Source organism: Neltuma alba, unplaced genomic scaffold (genome assembly GCF_004799145.2).
Source record: "Neltuma alba isolate B1F8T4 unplaced genomic scaffold, ASM479914v2 tig00003392_pilon, whole genome shotgun sequence".
NCBI classification, from domain to species: Eukaryota; Viridiplantae; Streptophyta; class Magnoliopsida; order Fabales; family Fabaceae; genus Neltuma; species Neltuma alba.
Window position 1 is genome coordinate 105,303 of NW_021633263.1, and position 15,930 is coordinate 121,232.

Here is a 15,930-nt window from a genome sequence, read left to right on the forward strand (position 1 = left end):
CCAACAAACACAAACAGCGACTCCTATAATAACAAGTCTTATCTCATTAAATAGGATTGGTTACTCGTATTGTCTCATTAAATAGGATTGGTTACGCGGTTGTGTAGCATCATTATACTTTATAACAATTAAATATTTGAATAAATTATTAATTAAAAAGTCTCGCTTAATAATATAGTTGTTTATCAAATATACATGAAAGAAATGAACAAAACTAAAAATCATACATGTATAAGCAAATTATTGGCTAATCTGATCTGAATCATCTAGATTTTATTATTTTTAATGGTTTGTTAGTTTTTTTGGTAAACTAACAGTTTTTTCTATTATTAATTAAACCAGTAGTTTTTAATTAATTAGAAAGAAAAAATTATTTTATTCAGTATATTTTTAAATTTAAAAATATGACTATTAAATTTTTTAATAAATATTTTAATTCTCTAAATGAAAAATCTCATGAAAGATGGGCACGTAATAACCTAGATAGGTTAATGAAGTAGCAGCTAGAAGGTTAGGTAGACGTCCAAACAAAGGCTAGCTCCTCTATTTAGTTGTTCGGTTCTAGAAGAATTAACAAAGATAATTAACTTTGAATCGTTCAATGTGTTGAATCAATATTATTATTATTATTATTATTATTATTATTATTATTATTATTATTATTATGGCCAAATTATTCTCAGACTTTATTTAATTTTTTTCCCTATGGACACGTTATATATTATAGTCAAAAGGAAATAGAAAAAATGACTATGAAGAGAGAAAAAAAATTATATATAGAGTATCATCTCTTCATGCTTTGCATAATGAAAGATATATTATTCAAATTACATAAAGAATACCTTTTATCAGTTTTGTTGGGCGTAGGGTCTAACCTCTAAGCTTTATTTTAAAAGTAAAAGTTAGTTGAAAAGAAAACGAGATAAAAGGGATCAAAGAGATTACGTTAACATTCTGTGTTTACATGATGAATAAAACATTAAAAGTGAACATGGAGAAAAGAAAATGAGGAAATGTCACAACAATCATAATACTTTTATGTTAGAACACATCATGTGTCAGACAATTATCCCCATATATCAAAATAAATTGAATGAAAAATTATATTAAATTTAATATCATTGAAATATTTTAAAACCAAATTATTTGGCAGAAAAATATACACCTCCCATATGTATGCGTAATTAGAGCATTAGTTTTGGTACTAAATATAAGATTTTGATCTATTTTATTTCTCATATTTAATATTTATTATTTATATCAAATTCATTTATTTAACTCTTGTAAACTAATACGGATGTATTAATTTGATTTGCATGAGTTACGTCAGAAGTAAAGAGAGGCACGCCAATGTGGAGAATGGCCGGGAGAAGTTAAGAGGGAGTAAGGACAGCCAGGGAATAAATCTTTTCTTCTCAAAATTTCTCATTACAATGCGAGAGAATTTGAGAAAAATAAGAACTACTAGAGAAAAAGCCGCGGTTAAAAAAGATTTTTCGCAGAAGCTTTAGAGACGAAATAAATTCTATTGATGTTGTAAGGAGAATAAAACACAGCAGTTTCTAACCGTCATGAAAAAAGACTTTCCAAGGCGGTTTTTCTTTAAAACGCCATCGAAAGTAAACTTTTCATAGCAGTTTATATTCCATGGCGGTTTCACTAAATAAACCATCATAGAAATACAACTTCTAATTGCAGTTAATATATAACCGTCATTAAAAATATGTTTAACGGCGGTTATACGAATAACTGCCGTTAAAAAGAGATTTTTTTAAAATCCTAAGTAAATTTTCTTTATAACTTCCTTATAATTTACAGAGCCAAATACAACCAGCAGAGTAGAAGAATATGCAAAACTATGTCAAGTCGTTTATCCTAACACTAACATCCAATTCTTATTCAATCATCTACACATTATAATCAACAACTACTCAACTAGTTAATGATCAAACAATGAACTAAAATGTGATGAATGACTTAACTATTTCATATTTTCAAAATTCTCAAGCAATGTTGTTGTTAAAGTATCTCTCATCAAGTTGATTTTCTTAGTGTCATATGGCACACTATCTTAGAATGCCTGTAAATTTAAAACAACATAGTCATTAGTCAACTTGATCAAAAATATGAAAAGAATTGAAGAATTAGATGAAATGTAATTAACCTATATTTACCTTGTTTAAATTCTCAGTAACCCCAATCTTAATAATGCCATTTATATAGCAGATATAATATTCATATTTAACACTTCCAGATTGACAACAGTACTAACAAAATAAAATGTAAAATTGAATATCTAACTTTGATTATTAAAAAAAAATTATAAACATTAACTTTGATCATTGAAAAGATTTATAAGCATATACTTAGTTCAAAATAACATACTTGTGGGAGAATCCATCTTGCTAGTGGCTTATTTTTCTCCTTGGCCACAATATTAAAACCATGAAAAACCCTATTAGTAATCAGAAGAAAATGATATTAGAGCATGTTTTTGCAAACTTTACATGTAAGAAATATATAAATATAAACTCACGTGTCAATAACATTTTTGGTTTCTTCTTGTGGACTTCTGCGAAGGGAATTGAACCAGTAAATTTTGTTGTCAAAGGAGGCAAAAACAATTAGGGTCCCATGATAAGTATAAAATACGAACTATGTTAATTATAATTCTGTATATATAACTTGTATATTTCATATACAATAATATACTTACCCTTCCACGTAAGGTGCAAAATATAATTTTTTTTTCATCTGAGTTATTGTGGTCATCATGCAGATCAACCTTGCTTTCATAGTATTTATTATTTTTGTACCTTTTGAGGGCACATAAAGCCATGTGTGCCCTCAAGTCCTCTATGTCGACAAACGCAAGTAAAGTGCCTGTTGTTCAAATAAAAAATATTAGGACATACATAAGTATAACATGAAATAAGAAATTGACATTGTAACTTATAAAATAGCTAGTTGCGTGAAGACTATATCCAGCTACTCAAAGTTGAGGGATTGAATGAGGTCCTTCTTGTCAATAATGAAATCGTATGTTACATCTGAACCCATAATCCCCAGTGGCATGTTGAAAGTAAAGGGGTTTTTCATATTTTCCACCATAGAATGAAGAAGTGCCAAACTTCCATACATAACCCCAATATGATTAGGAAGAGGCTGGAGGACAGGATCTACACTCTTTATCACCTTTTTTGCTGTCACCTTCTTCGCTGCTATTGGCTTTCTAACAAGTCTCTTTGGCCACAAAATGAAATTTCTTTTAGCCTGAGCCAGTAGTCGAACCTCATCAATAGAGATGGGTACTGGTGTACCACCTTGACTACTACGAACCTTATCCACTGTCACCCTCACTTGATCCTTCGGAACTTTCTTGCCATGGATCGTTGTGCCTAACAATGCTCAACCATTAGCGACATGAAGAGATGAATATTCAAAGTCCACATAAAAAGCACATGGCAGTCCCTTAGGCAGGGTCAGGGCTAGGGTCAGGGTCAAACACTGTCAGTTGTTGCGTCTGATTATTATTATCCTTCCCACTTTTAATCATATGTGAATCCTGAAACATAGAAAGAAATTACTTGTGTATCATCTTTACACCCTGGGTACAAAGGCGTCTCTGCATCACTACACAAGTTTTCACATGTGCAAGAGAACGGTGCAAAGGACTAAGACCTTATGTCATGAAACATATCTGAAATTCTATCACCAAAGTCATCATTCACAACCTTCTCCTTTTCAGACAATGTAGTCTTTCTAATTTTACCATGTCATATCCAATTTGTATACTTCAAATTTATTCTATCACAAATAAAATGCTCACTTATTTCATGAATACTTTGCCGACTATTGTTTAAACATTTGAAACAAGAACATCAATACAAACCATCTCTTTTACTAGGAGCACTTCTCTGAGCAAACTCAAAAAACCTTTCAACTCCATCCTCATATTCTTTGCTAGTTTTTTTAGTTTTCATCTAATTACGATCTATTGTTCTATAGAGTCAATGAGCATAGTTGCACTGTCAAGCTCAATTCTAACTACTCAATTCAAATATTCAAATAAATAAAATAATTAAGTGTTAGTTAATAAATTAAAATTGACTAACACTTAATTACAAATTAAAGGTAATGTCTTTTTTATTTTATAAAAATTTTGACAGAATTTTCCCTTAAATATAACAAATCCCAACTTATTTAAAAAATAGACAAATCAATTAATCAACCATCCAACAATATAATAAACAAATACAAGATAAATTTGAAGAACTATAACTAACAAAACACAAGGAACAAGCCAATCTCAAATCAATTCAATAAATAAAGATTCTTTAAGCTAAAATTTCTGAATCCAAAATGAGAATACAAATGATATCCATTTGTCATGAAATTTTAAACAATATTTTATCATCAATGAAAATTTACAATGAAAAAAATTGGCCAGAACACTTAACAGAGTATTTATTAGTAAATTCTTAAATTTATTACAAAAATTTGATAAAAATTCAAAATAAAATATAAAAAATTATTAAAAAAATTAAAAACTTAAGAATTAATCAATTTTAAACATTTAAACATGTTTCTAATTTCGAGTATAGGAAGTAATTGAGGTTTTCTAACTCCAAATATCACCAACCAACCCCTCAAGTACAAAAGAAACGCAAAATAAATAATGGAAGACATCTAAAATGTAAAACCAATCAATCCATTTGAAATACAACAGATTTCTATTATTAAAACATCCAAGACACTAAGAAAAAAAAAAGAATGAAAGAAGAGAAAACTCACTCAGTGAGAGAAGATTAAAACGTGAGAAGAGTAACAATGGAAGGCCAAACACTGCAGGAAATAATGGGGATTTACTGATATTGCAGTTTCGATAGTGGGGGGATAGAAGGGGACCACGGCGCACTAACTGTGTAAAATTGTGAAAATGAGAAGGACAGAACACGGGATAGGGTTATTTAAAACTTTAAATAACTTCCGTAAAAAGTATTTTTAACGGTGGTTATTCTTTTTAACCACCGGTAAAATTACTTTCCACAACAGTTATCTTTATAGCCGCTGTGAAAAGTTAACAGTCATACCATTTATTTATAAAAATGCCACTTCTCTCTTTTTTGTAGTACTGAAGGTCCCACTTCTCTCTTTTTCTTCTTTTATTTTTCCTGACTCATATTTTCTCCCCCCAAAATTTTCCTCTCTTCCTAATATGGGATGAAGGATGACTGAACAACGTCCCAAGATTCAGAACCGAAAAGAGTTGTCATATAGTTGCAACTAAGCATTAGGATGAGGCTCGTTATCTGGTTTATTTGGTATAGCATATTGTTGACCCTGACACTAACTGATTGTTTCATTCCATCTTGTGTCAAAACCGCAGACTCGCCCTGATATCATACACCCACCACATTCTTCATATTCTGAACAATGTTACTGTACCCAGAAGAAGGAGCTGGGGCATACAATAATCACATCCTTTGTTCATAACTCGGCTTTTTGGTATGAAGTAGTGAAAATAAGAGGTAAGAATTGGAGCTGAGAAAATTTATTAAAAATATATTTAGTATGAAAGATTACTTGTTACTTGGGATTGGACAAATCCATAAAGGTTTTCTCAATCTCAATCACAGCTTTTATCTTTCATTTTTAATACTTCATACCAAACGGATTTCTTTAATTTGTCTCTTTCATCAGCAACCCCACTTATTTTATAAGAAAAGTTTCGTCTGAAACCTGACGCTATGGAAGCTGGAAAAACCAGAACCTGTGATGTTTCCACACGTGAAGAGGTTGATTGGAGGGAGACATCTTAACCAGTAGCAGGAGAATGTGAGGGCCTTATATAGGTCTTGCTCTTGAAGTTCTTGGGAAAGAAACAGTTGAACCATGAACACAATTCAAACTTGGTCTTTTTAGATTTTGTCCAATACATATATCCAACACTAAATTAGTGTTTACCTGCGTGCCTTATATTTTATAGATTACAAGAAATATAATACAGTAATTCATCTTAGCTACAAAGCTAATCAAATCAAGGCTAAAGAGGGGATTTTGTAACTCGTGCACTTGTATTTGCAGGTGGCTTGCTCTTTTGAAGGAAAGTTGTTGGTCTATATATAAAGATTAAATCAGAACCATTACAACAATTCTCAGACAGAAAAGCATAGAAGGAGAGAAAGTCATATATATAAAGACATCAGTTAACTGGGGTCATTGACAAGGCCATGTATATTTTTGTCCAACACTTCAGAACAAATCTGCCCCATGGTATGATAGAAAGACAAGAGCTCAGATAATTGTTCCACTGACATTTTGGCCATAACTTTTCTTGCCATTTTTTCTCTCTCCTCATTCATCTTCAATCTCTCTATGTATGACCCTCCATTCCTCACTGTTGCTCCCATCTGCTTTAACCTTTTCTCTTGCTGCTCACTCAGTGCTGTGTTTGACTACAGAAACAGAGAAACAGACCAAAAATATTCATCGTATTTTAATGACAGGAAATCGAAAAGTACAAATTAAAACTTATTTGATCGTTTAAGTATCTGACCATAACCAGCCCACAGACAAAATAGAGCTAAGTTCTTAATATATATATATATATATATATATATATCAGTTTCATTAAGATTTGCAATTTGAATCTGTAAAGTACCTCAAGAAATTCTGCACCAGCTTTAAGTTCAGAATCGTTGGAGGGATGCATCCCTCGGCCAGCATCATAAAGATTTTTAGCAATTGAAAAGCTTCTCACTATGATTTTCCTTTTGTCCTCCATTTCCTTGTTAAGCTTTAGAGGCTTCTCAATGGGCGTTGCAGCATTCAGCTTCTTCTGATATGCTATTGCTGCCTTCACAAATTCCTGCACAGTTAACTTCTCCATTAGATTCAGTGCTATAATCCAAGTTAATTATTATCCACAGGTAATCCTCCTAGAAAACAACAAACAGAAAGCATTCATTATTGTACCTTGTAAGCAAAGGGGCATCCTGGGTAATCAAAATCATCAGAATCTGGTTTCCTCATTCTCTCTGGATGAAACTGCAATCCCATGATGAACTTACCCTCTTCAGGATTATAAGCATCTGGGTCATAAAACCCTTCAATCAAACCATCTGGTGCAAAAGCCATTGGAACAAATCTTTGAGCCAATCTCTGAACTCCTTGATGATGATAGCTATTAACCCTAATCTTCATTTCCCCTACTTCTCCTTCTTCCAGAGACTCCTTAAACCATTGGTGCAATGGTGTATTCTCCACCACCTTCACCTCATGCCTGTGACCATCATAATCGTCATAGTTTATATGCATCACTCTCTGGCTTTTAGGACACTTGCTTGATACCTCCTTCTCTATGTCCTGATATAGAGTACCCCCACAAGCAACATTTAGAACCTGTGAGCCCCTACAGATTCCCAGATAGGGTATGTTCCTTTCAAGGCATAGCTTCGCCAGGCGTAATTCAATGGAGTCTTTCTCTCTATCAAGGGACGTATCACTGGCATGAAGTCTCCTGATTTCTTCTAGTTCTTCTGGTGATAGGCCTGAGGCCTCTGATCCATACAAAGAAGGATCTATATCTTCTCCTTCACAAAGAAGAACCCCGTGAATTGGCTCGAAGCTTTCTAATAGCATATGAACCCCAGTAACACGAGGCACAATCACTGGTACTGCGCCATAACCTACTATAAGATCTAGATGATATTCTCCTGGAAGTAAGGGGGGAAAAAAACCACAAAATAATAGCAAGTTTAATCATTCATGATCATAGATCTAACATCTGCGACATGCAAGATTGAAAAATTTAATGAAGAAAACTGACCAACGAAATCGACGAACTTGTTCTTGCGAACGCTTCGTCGGGAGACGATGAGAACACGAGGTAGAATAACGGAGAGATCGGAGGACATTGTGATTGATGAAGCTCTGTGAACGAAATGAGAATGGTGATGATCGAAAATGGGTTTGAAGAAGAAGCCAATATATGTTGCGAGATGATTGGAAGGGATAGCAAGAAATCACAAGTGAAGGAGTATATATAGAAATGAAATATAAAGCGAATGAGAATATTGGCACACAGAAATACTAGAAACTATAGGGTAACGACGTCTGATCGCCGCGTGCTTCCACAAATTGCATGATTAGGTTCATTCACCTACCCCCTTATATAGAAAATTTGTTTCTTAAGATTGATTTGAATTTTGTTTGTGTAGCTTTTTTTTTTTTTTTTGGGTTTGCCAGACCATATGGATAGACCCTAACTCCTCAATTATTATTTAGTTGGTAAAAATAGATCCTCTCACTTTACATAGAATTTTAATTAATCTTTTTAATTTTTAAAAAGTATATTTTCGGTTCTCTAATTCTGATATCATTATTTATATTATTTATATTTTATAGGGTGTGTGGATAGATTTAGTGTAATGGTCAATGGACTAATGAGAGGAATAGCCAACGTATGGTCCAGCAATTATTTTAAATTTTTCTAAAATTTAACGATATTAATTGTTATCATCATGGACAAAATAATGTCTATATACATATCAGATTTTATTAAAATAAGTTTGGAGTATGATAAAATGGACATGTGGAATATTGGTCAACGTGGTCGAGGAGGGTGTGGAACACTTATCTAATTTTTGCTTGGTCAAAAGTTTGACTAGAGAGAGTGAATAAAATAAGATAAAATAATATAAATATGTGCTGCCTTCAGTCGTTAATATAACAGTTAGTTGACTAATTTGAATAGGTCAAAAAAATTAGTTAAATTAGTTATTGGTAATAAATATGTGTTGTCTTTTCTAAAATATCCTTGCTAATCAAGGTTATTAGGTAGAACTACTATTATTATAAAAACTATTTTGAAAAAAATGAATAAATATGAGAGTTAAAATAGATTGGGAGCTTATATTTATAACCAAAATAAAATTCAAACGAGTTTTTATATTAAGGACCGGAGGTAGTATATAGTTTTTTGGTGTTTAATTTAGTTTAACGCATGTGGGTATAATGTATGTAATCTTCTTTCCTAATCTATACGCTTGTGGAGAGATAAGCCTCCTCTCCATGTCACTGCCTACGCAATAACCTGATCCATTCTCTACGCCGTACAAGTATGAAGAAGAATATCAGTTGGTCACTAATTGTTATATGTAATCATGATGTTTTACTATTAATTAATTTGTTTCCGAAAATAATTGCATCATTCATATTCATATAAATAAAATACGTGAGTGTTTTTAAGTCTGTTTTCAAGAGTAAAAATCTCCTTTATTATTATTTTTTTCTTTTTTACGTATGTTCAAAACAGATGTGAAAACCCTTTTTTTTTTTAATGTTCTTATAAAAAGAACGTAAAAGACCTTTCGAAACAAAAAGTAAAAAGTGTCCACTGTGTATAGACGTACATGCAATGCTAAAGAAAGTATGTCAATGTGTGATTTTTGTGTTTAGAAATTTTGAGATAATAATGAATATCAATATATTCATAAAAATTATTGACGATACAAATGTAATATGACTTATTTTAGATTTCATAAAGTATACAGAAGTTCAAGCTAAGCAGGGTGGTTAGCTGGATTACATATGATTATGAAGATAAATTCTTTAATACAAGAGTTAATTAGATATTCAATTTGATTCTAAATATAATATCTCAATTTACTTTATCTATAATATTTATTTATTTTGCCCTCGAGTAATCTTTATGATGATTACATATATTAAGTAGTTTCATCAAGAGGTATTAGTTTCGATGTACATGATTAATAAGATATTTTTAAAAAAATAACCTCTATTTTCTTACAAATAACTAATTTAACTCATTTTTTAAATATTTCCAAGCTCTTATATTAGAGGCTAGCTAGGAGTAGTATATATTTGGTAGTTGTTGTCGTGAAAATATGAAATTGCACAGGTTTGAATTTGTGACATTTCTCATGAGGAGGGATGGTTTTGTCGCAGTATATATCAAACCCGACAAGTGTCTTTTGAGATAAAATTAAAAACAGGCTTTGTTAGTAGACATAATATTTTTTCTTAAAAAAAGTAGAATTAAAAAATTCCAAATTAAAATCTTCATATATAAGAGAAAAGAAACACTTTAATTTTTGAGGGAACATGATTCTTATTAGGTCCAGAAATTGTCAGTTTAATATGACAGGTAGTCGTCTTACAAAATTTTCTGCAAAATGAACTACAAATATTAATTCAAACTATCGTGAATCCTAAAGTCTCAATTATAAAACGAGTACTAAGTTTCAGATGTAAGACTTTATTAATAACTGCGGTACCATTTATAACTTCTTGAATCAATATTTATAAATATTTATTAAAAATTTTTGCAGGAAACTTGACTATTGCAAATCAAGTATTTAAATTTTAAATGTAGAATTTAGTTCATAACTAAGATATCTATTTACAATTATATGAATTAATATATATATATATAATTTTTTGAGAAAACCTTTTTTGGGGGACTTGTGGGATTTAGCCAGACAACAAAACTACAAACATAGGTAAACTTGTCTGAGCCCGGGTTCGAACCGGGGACCTCTAGTGTGTGAGACTAGCGTGATAACCAACTACACCACCCAGACAAGATGTTGTTTGCCCGCAAGCCCTTCATAAATATCCTAATTGTATTTCACGTGTGCACTCCTATACATTCCATCCTTGCTATTGTAGGCATGTCTTTTACAATCAGACAAAAGACGATAGCCTGTGTTTTTTCGGTTACCATTTTTAAAAGGGAGAATGACATTAAGGTCCCACAGAAGCCAAAATACAGCAAAAAGGTCCCCTGAAATGTCATAATTTTTCTGAAGTCCCAAAGGGACTTAGATGCAATTTTAATAATCCACAAATTACTCTCTTGCCCCTAAACTAAAATCTGTTGGAGCCATCCGGTTGGAAGCCCACACACGGCCGGCTATGTTGGAGAAGTTGGAAAACGCAGCGTTGAAGGGAGAAAAGCTGTGGAGACCTAAGTGCTGTGAACGACGAAGTGAGAGGAGGCGAGTTTTGAAGGACACAAACAGAGAAGTCGAGTTCTGGGAACAGAGGGCATTGAACGACGGAGTGAGACGAGGCGAGTTTTGAACGACAGAAGCAGAGAAGTCGAGTTCTGGGAATAGAGGGCGCTGAACGACGGAGGCAGAGACGGCAATTTCTGAGAACAGAGGTAGCTGAACGACAAAGGCAGAGATGCTATTTTCTGAGAATGGAAAGTCATTGAATGACCGAGGCAGAGACACTGATTGATCGGGAATGGAAAGTCACTGAACGGCGGGGCAGAGGCGGTGATTTTTGGGAACAAAAAACAACTGAACGACGGAGAGGAGACGCTGATTTCTGGGAAGGAAAAGGGACTGAACGACCGAGGCAAAGACACTGATTTCTGGGAACGAAATTTGATTGAACAATGGAGGCTGAGAGGCTGATTTCTTGGAACATAAATTCGTTGAACGACGGAGGCAGAGATTACGAATCATGGTTTGTTTTTCCAGCATTTTTCCCTTTCATTCTCTGCTGCCAGTTTGTTGTTTAAAGTATAATCCAATTGCAATTCCCATTACCGAATACTAATGAGGGAATGAGTAGTGCGTTGAGCGTGGATAAAATCATAAATGTAGTAATTTAAGTCAGTTTGGTGACAACATGAAGTACAAAGAGATAAAATAGCAAAACGAAATGGATTTGGAGAAGATGCATTGAGCAAAAATATGATTAAAAAAGAAACTTGCACATAATTGATAGTTTTGTACAGCGTGATGACATGCATTGGAAGATCTTACAGATTTTTTAACGTGTATCCCTCCTGCCTTTGCTGATTTTAATGGTTTGGATAGTTTTCTCGAACCAGTGTTAACAGTAGAAGAACTTTTTAATACTTTTGATACAGTATGCTTCTTCAACGCAATTTTGAAAGTGGCACGGACAGTAGAAGTGCTTTTCCATTTGGAAACCTTTACCAACTTGGTATTCTTCCCCTTCTGCTGAGTTATTTGGCTCCTAGTAATCTCCCAGATTGCGTTGTTTCCCATTACTGAATGCTATTAATCAGAATTCCTTTTTTTAGAAATTACTAAGTACATTGAGCTTGATGTAGTAAAGAAACCAACTTAGATAATAATCAAGACAGAGTTGGGAGCTGCTGTATTGGGCAAGTTATCTGATGCTATTGTCTTTTTCCCTCTTCTTTAAATCTTGGTGTGCCATGTACGTAATATATGTATTTATTAAATTATTTCATTTTTGACTTGCCTTCTATATCATCCAGAATTAGTCATAATTTGCCTTTTTTTTGGCAGGTTAAGAAAATGGGGAAGGATGGAAGCAATGCAAGTGGACAAAGGAGCTCTAATTTTTCTGGTTATGCCTTGTTCACAGAGGAATTCTATAAAAAAACCCCGAAAAAGTACAAATCCCTTGAATCAGGGAATCCACATGTGAGGAAGGCCTGGGATAAATTATCTAAAAAGCAAAAAGAGGAATATTGTCAAAGGGCTAGGGAACAAAGAGCTCCTACAAAGTCTAAGAAGTATATAGTTCCTTTCTACACAAGATGTGCACCTAAACAATTTGTACAAGTTTGCAAGCATGTCAAAGAAAGGAAGGACCTGATGGATAGGCTAAAAAAGATAGGTTTTGACAAGTTGGTTGAATTATGTTGCCACACAATTCAGAGAGAATTGTGTGGAGAGTTTATGTGTGCATTCGACCTTCCAACAAAAAACATTTCCATAAGAGGGAAGAGAAGGAAAATGGGGGCAAATGATGTGCATGACTTTATGGGGCTACCATTTGAGGGGGAAGAGATTAAAGCAGCTGTGAGTAGTGAAGATGAAGTGTTCAAGCAATGGAGGACTGTGTATGGCAATATTCCATACAAGAAGATAGCTTCATTGTTGACCGAGGAGAAACAAGATGAAAATTTTGAGATGCTGTTTGTGATGTATGTATTGGGAACGTTGTTGTGTCCTAATGCAAGTATTTGTGTTAGTGATTATTTGTTGAAGGTAATATTATCAACAAAGGATAGATTGGGTAAGTTTGATTGGTCATCTTATGTGTTGAATGAACTATATAAGGGCATTGGAGTGTACAAGAAACAATTGGAAAAAGGCAAGTTGATTGAGAAGAAGAAGAATATTCTAGGCTGTCTATACTTCCTACAAGTAAGTGCTATTATAATTTGTATATTTCTATTGTCATTTTATGGTCTGAATGTTGTCAATGGCTGCTGTTAACTTATCATTCATGTCACATGCAGATATATTGTCTACAAAAGTTTCCATTGGGGGAAACAAAAGCTTCACATGTTAAGCATGCTCTTGCATTTTGGGATGAAAAGAAAGTGCAGGAAAGAGTTAACATGGAGAAGGAGAGTGATCAAGGATTATTGCATCCAGCTAGTCAAGCCACCAGTTTTGATCCAGAAAATTTAACTCACTCGGTATGTGGACTTGGAGGCTTAATGGAACTTTTTTTTTTTTTTGCTGTTGCTTAGAGATTGAAGTTCTGAATTTAATTTATGTAGGAGATCAAGAGAACATATGCCCGATTAGTGTCAATGCTGGGAGAAGAAATGATGTCCCTTCAGTCAAGACTAATGAAGGACAGTGATAATGTAAGTGAAGAGGAGAAAGATGAGGAGGAAGAACCTGAGTCAGAGGAAGAGGAAACTGAAGAGGATGGAATTGAATCGGAAGATGATAAAAATCAAGAAGAAGAACAAAAAATTCGATTTGAGAAGGATATGGGTGGAGAAGAAAACAAAAGAGAAGAAGAGGATGAGGAGGAGAAAGAGCAAGAAGAGGACAAAGAAGATGAAGAAAATAAAAGAGAAGAGGCTGAAGAGGACAAAGATGATGAAGAAGGAAATAGAAAAGAACAAGGGGATGAAGAGGACAACCAAAGGGAAGGGAAAACATATGTGAGAAAATCAACAAGGGTGATAAGTAAGGGTAAGGCTCTTAGGTCTCCATTTCTGGAAATCAAAAGTAAGCCTGGGAACAAGAGAACAATTGATGACAGGCAAGCTTTATTTGACATGTGTACAGCTAGGTGTGATGAAGAGGGGCAAAAGCAGTAAGTATTATGTTTTGGTGTCCAAATTTATATTATGTTGCAGAATTTACTGACTTCATAATTGTTTTATTTGCATTAGATACTTTGTATCGATGTATGGATACTTCCTAACCCGTGGTGAGCTGCAATGTCTCCAACGTAGAAGATGGATTAACGACAGGGTAAGTCACATGTATATAGTTAACATTAGAATGAGTTATTTGATGGTAAAGAGTTGTAATTTCTTTGTATTGTAATTTCAGTTTATGACTATGGTGGCAAATACGTTTGTTGGAGATCAAAAGGATAAAGAGGAGAGAGTGAACCGGCATATATTTTCTGCGGATTTCATGCAAAAGATGGTAGCCAATCCTTTAAGATGGAAATGGGAGGACCATGAAAGGGAAATATTACCTAAATATATTGGGTACAATATAGGGGATTGCGATTTCCTTTTCGGCCCTACGTTATTTGAATATCATTGGTTTTGTTATGTTTTGGAGATAAAGACCATGACCTTTTACGCCCTTGACTCCTTGGTTGATAGCATCACGTTTATGAGACTACAAGCAGAGGAAGAAGAAGCAAAGAAGAAGGGGGGTGAGCAACAACATGATGCGAAGAAGAAAAAGAGGACAAATAAAGGTCACTTCAATCCCAAACACTTTATGGCAGCACAGACTGTGTGTAATTATTTGTTGCTGTTATACTTGTCGATGACTACTCTTATAGTTGTCACTAGCAGCCTGCGTAGTTGTCATTGCATGCTCTGTTAGTTGTTACTGGATGCTTTGTTAGTTGTCATTGCATGCTTTGTTAGTTGTTAGTGGATGCTCTGTTAGTTGTTAGTGGATGCTGTGTTAGTTGTCACTGGATGCTATGTTAGTTGTCACTGGATGCTGTGTTAGTTGTCACTGGATGATCTGTTACTTGTCACTGGATGCTCTGTTAGTTGTTCGTGGATGCTGTTTTTTGTCACTGGATGCTCTGTCCCTTGTTACTGGATCCCTTGTCACTGGATGCTATATTACTTGTCACTATAAGCTATGTCCCTTGTCACTGGATGCTGTGTTGTTAGTAAAGCCTTTTGATTATGTGTATTTTTTTCTAGATGAACTGTTTCCATACGATGTTGCGTGCTGTTAAGCCAGAATTGTTTGCCAATGAGGAGAAAATTGACAACGAAGTGAAATGGGCTAAAGTTTATGTGCAGAATGATACGTAAGTGTAGTTGTTCTGTTTGATTGTGTTATGTTGTGTTTGTTCACAATAAAAATTGCATGCTGCTTACATATTGAATTTGCTTGGCAGTGATTCATGTGGAGTTCATGTCCTATCTTGGCTACAAGAGTGGGATGGCACTGCTCGTGATGCTGCAGGATATACCATGCCACGATACTCCAATGATGAATTGCAAGAGTTGAAGGTTGGCTGTTTGTGGTGGTTGGTTACCCATCCACATAATGAACATAGGGATGAAGTGATGTCAATGCTATCAGACTATAACAAGAGCAAGAGGAGGAGATAGAGGAGTCAATTAATTTTTTGTTATGTTATGCCAGGATGTGTTGTGAGATGATTGGCACCTAAGGGTGTAAGCCATGAGTGGCAATAGCTTAATGGTCAATAGGTCCTTTTGTAACAAACTGATCAAATTATGTTTATAATATTATTACCTTTGTTATTAGATGTTATGATACCAATTTCTTGGGCACAAGTCACATTTTTATTTTTGTTATTTTATATCTTTATTGATATCGATAAATTTATGTAATATTAATAAGTAATATAACATGAGTTAATGACAAGTGATATAACAAGTTATGTAACCATTGACAAGTCACATTGCCA

The 15,930-nt window shown here is 33.8% G+C and overlaps 2 protein-coding genes and 1 non-coding gene across 3 annotated transcripts; 1 reads left to right on the forward strand and 2 right to left on the reverse strand.

Moving 5' to 3' along the window:
- Positions 1-6,098: 6,098 nt before the first annotated feature.
- LOC114741437 (putative glutamine amidotransferase GAT1_2.1) lies at positions 6,099-8,077 on the reverse strand. The gene is made up of 4 exons (XM_028929704.1): positions 7,832-8,077; positions 6,979-7,718; positions 6,665-6,871; positions 6,099-6,458 (listed from the first exon to the last, which is right to left on the reverse strand). Exons 1-4 carry the CDS (start codon positions 7,917-7,919, stop codon positions 6,210-6,212), a joined length of 1,284 nt encoding a protein of 427 aa, XP_028785537.1. The 5' UTR covers positions 7,920-8,077; the 3' UTR covers positions 6,099-6,209.
- Positions 8,078-10,533: 2,456 nt separating this feature from the next.
- On the reverse strand, positions 10,534-10,607 carry TRNAV-CAC (transfer RNA valine (anticodon CAC)). Its single transcript has one exon. It is a non-coding gene; the product is annotated as a tRNA-Val (tRNA).
- A 2,166-nt stretch (positions 10,608-12,773) lies between these two features.
- Positions 12,774-14,855, forward strand: LOC114741398 (uncharacterized). The gene is made up of 6 exons (XM_028929651.1): positions 12,774-13,187; positions 13,283-13,465; positions 13,550-13,772; positions 14,073-14,100; positions 14,180-14,261; positions 14,343-14,855. The coding sequence occupies exons 1-6, from the start codon at positions 12,774-12,776 to the stop codon at positions 14,853-14,855; spliced, it is 1,443 nt and encodes a 480-aa protein (XP_028785484.1).
- Positions 14,856-15,930: the final 1,075 nt, after the last annotated feature.